At 49.8% G+C, this 12,471-nt stretch overlaps 1 protein-coding gene across 1 annotated transcript in view; it reads left to right on the top strand.

Annotated features, from left to right (window-relative positions):
• The first annotated feature begins 209 nt into the window (after window positions 1-209).
• The window catches only part of ASPNAT (aspartate N-acetyltransferase), a 36,754-nt gene continuing 24,492 nt past the window's right edge, over window positions 210-12,471 (top strand). Inside the window, exons 1-2 of the mRNA XM_087737505.1 lie at window positions 210-718; window positions 2,076-2,240. Of these exons, the coding sequence (XP_087593631.1) occupies window positions 385-718; window positions 2,076-2,240 (499 nt within the window). The 5' untranslated portion in view covers window positions 210-384. The remainder of the gene's footprint in view (window positions 719-2,075; window positions 2,241-12,471) is intronic.

Raw genomic sequence — 12,471 nt, forward strand, 5'->3', positions numbered from 1 at the left:
CGTACGGACGCGCCGTAGTAATTTGCAAGGGGCGGTGCAGGGATGGGGGGGGGGGTGTCCGTCCCGCCCCCCCGATCACATGGCGACTCCGCGCAGCCAATGCGGGGGGCGCTAGGACCCCGGGGACCCGCGCCCCCCCCCCCGCCCTATAAATGCCTCTCCAAAATGCAGCGGAGCTCCTTTCTGCCGTCCCGCCCGGCCGCGCCGCTCCGCGCCCCGCGCAGCCGCCGCCGCTGCCCGGCGGGTCTCCGTCCCTGCTCCGCGCCCCGTTCCTTCCCCCTCCCCCTCCCCTTTTCCTTTTTTTTTTATTTTATTTTTTTTTAAATTTTTTTTTACCCCCCCCTCCCGTTTTTCTCCTCCGCCCCTTCCCCGCGGCCGGTTTGCATGCATTGTCTGTCTCCCAAGATGGTTTGTGAGACCAAGATTGTGGCGGAAGATCATGAATCAATCCCGGGATCCAAAAAAGACACGATCATTGTTTCTTCCTCCCAGATGTGGCCCTCTTTGGCGGGCTCCCCTTCCTCCCCCCCGCCTCCCCTCAGCTCCCCAAAAGAGGACCCCCGCCGCGATAATGTCTATATCCGCGAATTCCACCCCTCCGAGCAGGAGGTGGTGCGCCGCATATTTTACGAGGGTATCATGGAGCGGATCCCCAACACGGCGTTCAGGGGGCTGAAGCAGCAGCCCCTCACTCAGCTGCTCTACGGGCTGCTGGCGGGTGAGTATCTGCTCCCTTTTGGGGGCAGGGGGTCGCGGTTGTTTGGGGTTTTTTTTTTTCTTCCCTTCCCCCCCCCCCCCCCCCCACCTTCTGGATCGGCACAAAATGGTCGGAGAGGCGGGAGGAGCTGGGCGCGCTGCGGCATCGCGCGGTGCGGTGCGGAGCGGCCGCGGAGCCGCAGCGCTGCGGCGGGGGCTGGGACACACACACACACACACACACACACACACACACACACACGGACGGACGGGAGCTTGCGCCGCTGCGGGATGCGCGGGTTTTAAGGGGGGGTGTGTCGCCGCGTAGGTTGAGCGGGGGTGAGGGTAGAGCCGTCCTGCGGCTTGTTGCAGGCCGGGGGGGGGTGCGTGGGGGTGCGGTGAAGGGGAGCGGTGCGCGCCTCGCACCGCGCACTGCGCCGCCCCCGCGCAGCCCGGGGCGGGGGGGCCGCCGCGTGCCGGCGTTGCCTGGAGACGGCCGGGCCCGCCGCCGGAGCGACCCCCCGCCCCCGGCGGGGGAGGGGGGGTAACCCCAAAATAGCGCCTACAATGTGCCCCCCCCCCCCCCCCCCCCGTACAAATAATAATGTGCGCTCCCCGTGCAAATAATTCCCCGGGAGGGGGGGCACACATTATTAATAACGTGCCCCCGCCCCCCCCCCCCAGCAAGCTTTGGGCCGGTTTCTCATGCCCTTGATGGTTGCAGGCAGGTTGCACCCCTGTGTCCCCAGCCAGGGGGGAGGACGGGGCCCTGTGCTGGAGGGGGACCCCCCAGCAGGCAGCTGGGGCGCAGGGGGTCTCAGCCGGCGGCTCTGGGAGGCTGGGGCCGTGCTGCGGGGAGCAGCCGGCTCGGGGGTGTCTGCAGCAGCCCCCCCAGGTCTTCAGCAGCCCCCCGGCATCGAGGCGGGCACGGTGTCTTCCCGAGAGTCGGTGCTGCCCGTGATGGAAATAGCAATGCCGCAGTGACAAACCCATGGCTGCGGAGCGGCGTGCCCGCAGCGTGGCTTTTCCGCCCTGGCCGCGTTCCGGCCTCGCCGGGGAAAGCGAAGCGGGGCCTGGGGTGTGCCTGGCCCCCGCGTCCCCACCAGCCCCGCGCCGGGGGTTCGGTGGGACCCGCCGTGGCGTGGTGGCGTCCTCCCCGCCGGCTCTCTCCAGACACCCCGTAAACTTCTCCGGGGTTATCTCGGCGTGATGCGCCGTCACTTAACACGATAATCTCGAGAGTGTGAATTGTGTGTGTACTGTAAATGTAATTTTTGTCTGTGCTTTTTTTTTTTTTAATAATGAGTTTGTATTCCGAAATCAACACTAAATTCTCTTTTCTGACAGGTATCGTTTATTTCTCTTCCTTATCTCCATAGTAATATGCTTTGTTGTGACCAAGTCCTTCCTGCTGACCTGCTGTTTGCCCATCTTTCTGATGGGCATGAGGTACTACTTCAGTAGAAAAGTTATCCTCCACTATCTCGATTGTGCGCTGCATACGGACATGTCCGATATTGAGCAATATTACATGAAACCGCCAGGTGAGTACGAATTCCCCGGAGGGAGCCTTCCCCCAGCCCTGCTCGGGGAACATGGCTGCTCCCTGCTGCTGGCGCCTTTTCCTCCTGTCAGCAGCACTGAGCAAGCTCAAAAGTCACCAGAATGCAGCTCTCTAGCCACGCCAGCCACAAAGCCATCTCTGGTTTTGTTCTGGGGTTTTGGTTTGGGTTCCCCCCCACCCCACCCCCAAAATGTCTACTCATCCAAGGCAGCCTCCATCCACCCTGGAGCACAGCACTCTGGGTCCTGTGGCCGCTCCGGGGACCGGGGCGCGGGTTTTCGGGGGCACTGAGGGCCGATGATGCAGGTTATTTGCTGCTGGTTAGGTCCACCCCACCCCTTGTTTCTCGAGCTCAGTATTTCTTTGCTCCTCACGCTTGGTATTAATTCTGAGAGAGGGAGGAGGGGGAAACGAAAGGCCTTTTAGGCCAAATGCATAAAGGAACCCGTTTCAGTTATTGCGCCCGTTTTCCCATATTATGCAAGAAGAACCTTCCTTAATGCGAGTGTTTTGGAAGCGGCACAGATCAGGTATGTAAAGGGATGCTGCCCGGGTTTAACATAATATGCGTTTATCCATTTGTTACGTATATGCCTGTAATTAAAAATACAGTATCTAATGATAATATTTGCTTGTTAAGCTGTAAAAGATTTCTTATGTGATTATTTAAAAAAAAAAAAAGTCCCTTTAGAAGTTGGCAGGTGCTGTTTCCCTTTTTGCAGGCATACATCCATGCTGAGGACAAGAGGAAGGGGGTGTCTGGGCAGTCTCTTGGGGTTTGAGGTTTGCTGTTGGTGGTCGCGGAGTACTAGTGGTGAGCTGGGAGAGCAAGGCGATGCCAGTACCCCACCGTAGTTCCATCTTCCCGGGGTACCTACTCTGTTGTTTTTCTGTGTGACCGTGTTTTCGCTGTATCATTGCTGTTCCCCAGGTGTGACAGATCTCGTCTCGGGTGCTTTTAGAGGACTCGTAGGAAGTACCATAGCCAGAAACTTGCCTTCGCTTCTAATGTGCAATATTACATTTTGATAAAATGATGCTCCACCTCTAATAAAAATCACCAAATATCTTAGATGTGCTTGCTTTAGATTTTGTTTCCCGTCATAGTGCGCATCTCATACAGATGTTGTCCCACCTTACACACAGCTTGCGTTTCATTTACAGTGCTTGTTTTTGTAAAAATTAAGTAACGTGTGACTTGTATTTAAAAAGCTCAATCTTCATTAAAGGTGGTGTCACAAAAATAAAAGGGCTCATAGCAAAACATTTCCGAACCTCTGTAGTGAGGTTCAACAACGTGTTGTGCTGGAGAAGGTAGCAGGGGACTCGAGTAGAATAAGAACATGTAGTATGGAGCTAGGAGGTGTTTGAGCTGCGTTGCTCGTTAATGCCTGGGACTTCCATGGGTCACAATTCAGGGCATGGAGCAAGCAAAATGCCTGTATTTATAACACTAGCATATATGGAAAAGAAAGGAAGGGGACTCAAAGAAGCGTAAGGAATGCCCTCGATTTGTTTAGGGTCAGCAACATAATCTGGTTCAGCTGTGTTGCCAACATGTCTTTGAAATGTTAGCATTGCTTTTATTTGGTACCTAAAAGGGCTGATTTCAATTTTAGAGCAAGTGTGTGGGCTTTAATTTTTGACAGAATTTAATCATGTGTAATTAGGCTTCTGCCATGCCATAAAAAGCAGATTTATGGGATTGTTGGTGCTTGTTAAAGGTCCTTGATGATAGTGGTGTTAAGCAAGTTGGCTGGAGTCGTAATTAGGTAAAGACCGAAGAGGCTTTGGGGAACAAGGAGGAGAAGGATGTCCGTGGGTCGGGACTGGCACCACCAGTGATGCCAGTCTGCCCAGTGCCTGTCCATGTGCCATGAAGCCATGTGGTGCTATTTGGTGTAGCTTTGCATGGGGCACGAATCCAGTGTTTTGCTCCTGTTTCCCCCAAAAATACAGTTGCCGGATTTCTTCCCTCTAAGATAGCGGTATAAATACAGTTATCTTGGAAAAGCCCAGAGATTTGTGTGCCTCAGAGGCTGTCTGTCTGAACTGCCTCGTCTGTCTGAACGTACAGAGGAAGGCAGCGACATGCCACATCGGCGCTGCCCATCCCGCCCAAAGGACAGAAAAATGACAATGAAACGGCTTCCAGCCCCAAGTTTGTCTTTTATTCAGCTAGTTTACAAATTAGCAGGCAGGCAGAAATGATTGCAGTGGGAACGAGAAGGGCTCGTTCTCCTGTGTCTTGCTCCAGCTGAGATATTTGTGAAAGCTTTCTCAGTGAGGTGTTAGGGAAGAAATGGTCACAGCAAAGGCAATCGGACGTGGGAGCGGGGGCCCAGAGAGGCTGGAGAGGGTCAGAGCTCAGCCAGACAAGTTAAAAAACCCAACCTGATGTAACTGCAGGTTGGCCTGGCTTTGGCTGGGAGCATGACCAGGCAACCTCTCACTCCTTCTTTGGAGAATCCTTGTCTACCTGCTTGAATGTTTGGGGTTTTTTTTTTTCCAACATGGAAAATAGGGCAAGGGAGCATTTCTGTAATGGGTTTGCAAATTTTTTTTTCTTAGGGTGATGAACTGGGACATGGTCTTAAGGTCTTGCATCATGATGTGGGTCATGGCTTTGCTGAGGTTTTGCTCTTGGCATCCGTGGTACCCAGGCATGAAAACCTGTTGTTTGCAGTGGGCTCCTTGTGGTGCCCGGGGTTGGGGTACCGTTGTCCAGAGCATCTACAGCAAATAGCCTCTGGTAAGGCAGGCGTCTACAGTGAGGGAGTATTTTAACTATTAAAATGGGTCATTCTTGGTAGTTTTGCCAAAGCATCTGCAAAAAATGTAGGTCAGTTTTAAAACTGAACCAAGAGGACCTGGTTTGCAATGGGATGCTGGAAGCACCCAGCTTAATGATTAGTGTTGAACAATCCGGTGAGTTACATCATGTTATGATTTTTCTGATGCAGTTTTTTGAACTGCTTGCCTCCAAGTTAGTTATTGTTTTAAATTTCCTCCGCTGGGTTTTGTATGAACTGAAAAATATGTGCTGACAGTGATTTTGCAGAAGTACACTAGCCAAAATTTAAATCTTTGTTTTCTCTTGTCCTCCTACACTTACACCAAGGATCTGGCAGAACTTTTGGGCCAGCGCTTTACTTTGAGCTCGTACGCGGTGGGGTGACTTGAAATCGCTGTTGATTTTAAAGGAATTGTTTGGGTTGAGTCCTGCGCTGGGGTCTTAAAACAGAAGGTTGAATGGTTCAAACACCTTCCTGAGCTCTTTGTAAACTTGCATTTTTCATTTTAAAACAGCACTTACTGGAATTTTCCTTTTTTTTTTTTTCTTTTTTCTTCTTCATAGGCTATGAAAAAAGGCACTGGGGTGGTGGAAAAGAAAGGAGTTGGATAATGGGCTTAATTGTCAACCAGAGTAACTTAGGCTCTAGTAAACAAAAAAAAAAAAAGGAATTAATTTTAAATAGAGCCCTGCCTCTTGCATTTCTCTACGCAAATAAGAGAGGAGCACAGCTGGAGTTTCTTTTATGGTCTGATGATTTTGACGACTAATCAATTTTACAGTGTCTCTTCAAGCTTCTGTCCCAGTCGGTTGCGTTCTGTATTTTTTGCAGTGGTTGGTGTGTTAGGGAGATTCTTGCAAGGCTGAGGTCTCTGCTGGAGAGCTGATGGAAACCAGGACTCCTTGCCTCCAATGCAAAACTGCTGCTCTCCAAAACGAGTGGAGCCGGGGCTTTGGCTGATGAGCCAGCACGTCTTTCTGCAGTGGTTTAGAGTGTTACCTCCTGCAGCTGGCTGTCCTGGCAGGCTCTGCTGAAGGGCATGCCTGTGTGTCGTGGTGGTGCAAAGACCTGGTGGTGGTGGGAGCTGACCTTTGCCAGTGGTTTTGGGCACCGGTGACAAGCTGGGTGGCCGCATTGCAATGCCCAGTGCTGCAGGGCAAGACAGACAGACAGTACGGATGGGCAACCTGGAGAGCTGTGGCTGCGGGACCTGGGGGAGTCTTGAGGGCATCTGCCTTGCATAATGCAGCAGATGAAGCCAAAGTGGTTCCTGCAGGAGGTGTCAGGTCGCATTAAACACGCCGCGCTGAGAGCTGCGGTTTTCAGCAGTGGCTGCGCATCTGCGGCTCTCGCGCTTTGGGCGATGGATGCCTCTGGGTGCCTCGTGGTGGGAGGGGACGCACGTCTCTGCTCTCCTGCCTCCGTCCAGGGGTGAGCAGAGCCTCCCTGTCCCGCCGCCCTTTGTCCCTTGGTACGTGAGGGTCTGGATGAAGAGCCTGCACTGATACCCCAACCTCCCTGGGGGACAGGGCCCTGAGGAAGAGGGGCTACAGGGGGATGGCTCATTAAAGTTCAATTCCTGCCGCTCTTGGGTGACACATTCTGCAGCTGAGCCCAAAGCAGGGATGTCCTGCCCTGCTTGGCAAAGGCTTTGGGATCACATCCTTCTGCCAGAAGGACACCACTTGAAGTGGAGCTGGGTTGTGAGGAGGTGAGATCCTGTTTGCTTCTCCTTCCTTTTGAGGTGTTTCTCGCCGTCGGTGGGATGTTTGTCTGGGTAACAAGCATTTTAGTTGTGCTCTTGGATCGGGCCCATTCCACAGTGGGTTTGGTGCCAGAGGGACGGAGCTGATGCCAGGAGGTGAGCAGCTGGATGGAAAATTGTGTGGTTCCCGTTAGCCCCGCTTAGTGGGTGCTGAGCTGCAGGGTGAGCAGCAGTGAGTTTTGGGGTGCAGGGAAAATACAGGGACCGCTTTGGGAGGAGATCCTTGGGCTGGGAGCTGCGGTTGCTCTGCCATGCCCAGCCCCTTTGCAAGCTGGGGGGGGGGTTCTCCCCACCACAGAGCCCCCGGGCGGAGGGGCTGCTGTGGAGCCCAGTTCTTCCACATTCTGGGTAATGCTCAAGCTGCCAGATAAGCAGGAGTGCCGCTGCCCACTGATAACATTGTTTGGAAAGAATAGAGCAGCTCTTGCTTTGCAAAGAAAGGGCTTAGTTACCTGATGCCGGGAGAGGGCTCAGGGCTGCTGCTTCCCGGTGGAGGAATGTGTTTTCGGAGAGCCCTACCCCGCTCGCTGGTGCCCGAGAGGCAGCTGGAATCTGAAGCATCCCTATCTTCAGCATTTCTTGCTGGCTTATGCAGCGCCCTGACCTCACGTATCTGCCAAACCCCCGAGCTAGCTGTCCTGTGTCGGGATTTTCGCGCGTGCCTCTCCTCACACACCCCATAGGGCCTTGAGGAGCCCGGCGTGGGGCTCGGAGCTGGAGAACCCAGGGGAGAGGCTGCGTCCTTATCTCCACCTCGGCGTTTCCCGGCTCTGCTCCCCACCGCTGCTGGGAACTGAGGTCAGGTCTCATCCTCAGGCGGCGGAGGGTCTGTCGGTGAGCATCTCGCATGCTGGCATCTCTGGGATTCAATGGGGGTGCTTCAAGGGATGCGATCTGCACATCAAAGAGATCGTACAAGATTAGGATTAGAGACCTTTAATACATTTTATAGTGGGAAGTATTATGTCTGAAAGTATTTCTGAGACTGGCCTCCTGTGAGAGGGACGGTCAGGGGTGCTGGTGCTGCTGCTTAGCAATTCCCATTGTTGCTTTTGGGTTTCCACAGCTTAGCAGCACGGGAACTGCCTGGTTTGGCGTTTCACATCTCCAGTGCAGAGTTCGTTAGGAAGCAATAGGAAAAACAACATGTTTCAAGTGTTAGGGATGTGCTTTGTCCAGCATTAGTAATGGACTGAAATACTTTATTATTTGAATCATGCAAAATGTCTTTAAAGTTAGGTTGCCTCTCCCAAAACCCACGTCTTCTGATACTCCATCACATGTGGCTGCCTTTTATTGCTGTGGAGGAGCCTTGGCTTTTGTGTCTGGAGGCAGCCCCGTCCCGCAGGCACCGAGCCTGGGCACAGCGAGCAAGGCACGGCACTGCCAGGGCCAGCACCAGAGCTCCTAACCTCCACCCTGCCTTCCAGAGCTGACCACCCTGAGGGCTCTCCCTGGTCCCGGCAGCACCGGCGAGCTGGAGGCAGCTCTGCTGGCCCTGGCCCAACCCCGCACCCCTGCCGATAAGCGCCGGGTGGGTCTGGAGGTGGCACCGTGCGAGGCCCACGCGGGACCGAGCCATGCGGGTCAGCTCCCCCCCTCCTATTTATTTATTCCTGGAGCAGGAACATATGCACAAACCCATTCCTCAGTGTGCGTATCCGTAAGACAAAAATAGCTCTCATTTCAGATCCATGAGCTTTGTCACGGTCCCATGTCAAAATTAGATGAAAATAGATTTTATAGTAAATTTTGCAGAGCAATATAATCTGTTTTTTTTCTCCCATGCGTTCAGAAATGCTCTGTAAAGGTAGTCCCTAATTGCCACGACTGTCGGTTAATGCAGCGGTATTTAAGTTGTAGCCATGACTGGGTGGTTATGATGCTTCTGAATGTAAGCTCTGCCTGCAGGTATTCAAAAAACCCTGGTACATGCAAGTGCTGTTCATTAATCTTCAATACAAGAAGTAATAAGTTGTGTAAATTGAAGATCAGTAGTTTTTTAGGCACAGTTAACTTCTCAAGACTGTCAAACACAAGCCATGCCCGGACTTAGGAACATGAAGAGGGCAGGAACAGCAGGTCTTCTGGTGTTTTTTTTCTAGCTTTGAGTATTTTTTTTTTAATGTTTTCTGGCATGGCTGTGTGCAATTTCTCATGACTGTCTTGGTGAGTAAACCTAAAAAGGACTGCAGAATTTTCTCCACAAGTTTAAATGCAAATTAATGACTCTTTTTAAAGGTTTTTCAGTGGCTCTTCTTCCTTCTCTCGCTTTCTTAGGAATGGCCAAGATTTAAAACAATTACCAAAAAGTGTGTTTCAGGTTAAGATTTTCATAATAGGCTAAACGTAGGCGCTGTGTCAGGTATCTAACTAGTGGCGAGGGTTTTAAAAGTAGAAAGCTTTGAGCCCCTCTTGACGCTGAATTTTGGATGTAGGAACATGAACTGAAAAATCTTATTCCCAAGCTCATTATTATGTTATATTTAATATTATGTTTAGCGTCTTAGGATTATTCAGGAGCATCTGTGGTCAGGTTCGTTCCTCCCAGTGTGCGCAACCAGGGGCCCCAGTACTTTAGAAATTATTAGTCGGTATTGCTCTCTATCTTAAGTCCTCTAAATCTGTTGAAAAAGCAGTTTTTAATGTAAAAGCTTAAATGCATGGCCTGATTTTCAAGAAGACTGTCCATTCAAAATGCCTCCAAATTTCAGAGCATATTTCTGAAAATCACATATTCCTTCTGTAGGCTTACATCTGATTCAGGCAGGTTATAGTTAATTACCCGGGATGGGAACGGCCGGCGGGGCTCGGGGCAGCCCTGAGCCCCTCGTGGGCTGCGGGAGCTGGCGGCGTTGTTTACCGGTGTATTGCGGAGCGCACGCTTTTATTTTGGTAACGCAGTGCTGGAGATCTGTTACAAGTAATAGCATGTTTGATGCTACTTCCTTCCAGACTAAAGCAAAAAGAGAGACTTCGCAGAGTGTTTTGCCAGTATCTGGTTCTGCACGGAGCCGAGGGATGTACGGGCCTTTGTTGTTGCTTTCTGCATCAGTGAAACAGGGAGCTTCAAAGTGTATATTTAGAATTTTTTTTTTCCCTTTTATTTTTTTCCCCTCCCTGTAGGAAGCTGAGGAATTGGGTTTTTTTCCTGACAGGTGGCTAATGAAAGCCGTCTTAAAGGGAATCCAAAGATAGCAGCGTATCTTACCTAGGTTATAGTCACAAATCTATTATTTGTAACTAAATAATAAGTTGTTTTATTTGTTTTGGGGGTTTTTTGGTTGTTGTTTTTTTTTTTTTTTTTTTTGCTAGGGGCCAAGTAGAATCACCATGAAGTCTCATGTCTTTTATTAAGGGTGCATCAAAAATTAGTTTGTAGTGGTCTGTTTAGAGCCAGGTACAAGCCATGGGATCTGTTACAGATGGCTTTGAGCCATTCTTTTAAGTCATCTATTGACCCGTTGGACCCCAGCAATCAATTAACTATTTATGAAAGCATATACAGTATCATTTATTGTCTTCTATAACTGTTTGACGAGTGTTTCTTTCAAGAATTGAAAATTTTATTTTTTACAGGATAATTCTAAAATTTAAACATGGGACTCCCACAGTTTAGTGCCAAGCTGGCTTTCTGCTTTAAAATGGGATTCTGTGAGTGAAAGGAGACTTTTCAAAATTAGGTAATGGGAAACATGTATTACAGGTGTATTTTTAAGTGGCTACGTGAGATATTGCTCTTTAAAACTGGATTTACAACAGTGTAAACACGAACAGAAAAATACAACACATTAGTCGCACGTTAGCGTGTACTGCTTGGAATGAGAACGTGCAAGTAATATTTGTCACTTAAAATTCACGTGCTGCTTCTAGGATTTATCCAAGTGGCAAAACTGAAAACCAGAGGTTTTATGAGAAAATTATTTTTCTGTTCAGGAACTGGAAAATAAGAGGGAGGATAGTTTTCATCCAAATTAAGCTGATTTACTAGTTCCTCTCTGTTTTATCACTGTGAAGAAGCAAAAATCTGTGTTTAGTGGTGAACGTAATACTTTTTTCAGCCTGAAACAAAATTGTTGGTTCTGTTATAGGCTTCCTTAAGCAAAGGTCAGACCCAAGTATATGTTTAAAAAACGCTGATTATGGTAGAGCCATGATACAGTTAATGTTTGTTACCTCCCGGACAGGTCCCTCTGTTCCTCTTTGCACGGCACTATTAAATATATGCTGAGCCAGTGGTGGGACTGCCTGGATCCCAGGCCCTGTTTAAATTATATATTTAGGCATTTTATACCAGCATAGTAGTTGAAGAGGTGGTGTCGAGGGGGACCATCTCCGAAGTCCCGGCAGCTGGGACATCCCCTGCGACCCCGGGGAGGACCGAACTGGCGCAGGTGTCTTGGCCAGCAGCGCTGGGGCATGAGCTGTGCGCAAGATTAGTGCCAGCCTGGCCTTCGTCTGCGTTTTCTGTCCCAGCTGAAGATCTTTGAATTCAATGTGTAAATTGTTTTGAATTGACAAAACTGCATTTTTAAGTAAGCTACTTGCCTAGATTTATCCTCGGTCACCAGTAATTGCTATACAAGCTGCTCCCACTCTCTCTTGGCAATGTGCTTGAATCCTGACTTGGAAACCGGCATCAGAGATGCAAGTTTATTTGCTTTTTACAGTTGCAGCTCTTGGTCTCTGTGCTAACGCTGCTAATTGAAATGGGGGGTGATGGACCAGCTGTCCAGCCATGAATGAATCCTCAGTGCATCTCGCGTACAACGCTCATTTCAACAGCTATCAGATAATACCATCTATTGGGAACCAGTAGTGGTTCCTTGAATTATTTTTTTTTACACTTTTCCCCCCTTCCTTCCCCTGCCAGAGCAGTTCTGTATCCCACTCTTCCAGTCTTGTGTCAAACTGCAATATTTGCATTTTTTTTATCCTTTGAATTCCGCTTGGCTCTCTTGTCCATCCCAGTGTTGAATTCTCCGGTGGGTTTGTCTGGTCTGGTTCTTGCTTCATTCATCACTTCTGCCATTTCCCGAGCGTGGTGGTCCCACACCCAGCATCCCTCTTTGTATCTCTCTGATCGTCCCCTTCCTCCCATTGCGCTTTTAAATTTATGTCCCTTTGCTTAATTTCACTCTAGAAGTACTTTCTTCTCCTTCTTAGTTTGTCATTTGGATATTTTGCATGGTGAGCGCAAGTATTTATTTTTGTTGGTAGAATACTCAGAATAACAAAGATGAGACAATAAATAGAAGTCAGCAGCACGAGGATATTGTATCTGCTAAGCTTGAAAACAGAGTGCGTCAGTGCACAAACCCACATGTCGGCGATGGTAGGGAGAGAACATTTTGCCTAAAGGCAGATGAGCTGCCAACAACAAGATTTCTTACACCTTCTTTAGAGCATCTGACCCGCATCACTCCCAGATGTATCTGGGCACGGCCTATCGATCTTTTTCACTGTGATTTTTCCTATAAAATCCATTCTGCCCATTTTAAGAGGATGTATAAAATCGTTATTGCAGTCAGAGTACAGCAAAGAACCATTTCATTTGCTGAGATCAGGGCTTTTTGTTCTTTTTTTGGAGGTGCCAAATCTGTTCATCCTCCCTGGAACTAGATAACAGCATCAGAAACACTGCGTAACAC

The sequence above is a fragment of the Nipponia nippon genome, unplaced genomic scaffold, assembly GCF_047370975.1.
Source record: "Nipponia nippon isolate SJK-2023a ecotype South Korea unplaced genomic scaffold, ASM4737097v1 scaffold_6, whole genome shotgun sequence".
Lineage (NCBI taxonomy): Eukaryota > Metazoa > Chordata > Aves > Pelecaniformes > Threskiornithidae > Nipponia > Nipponia nippon.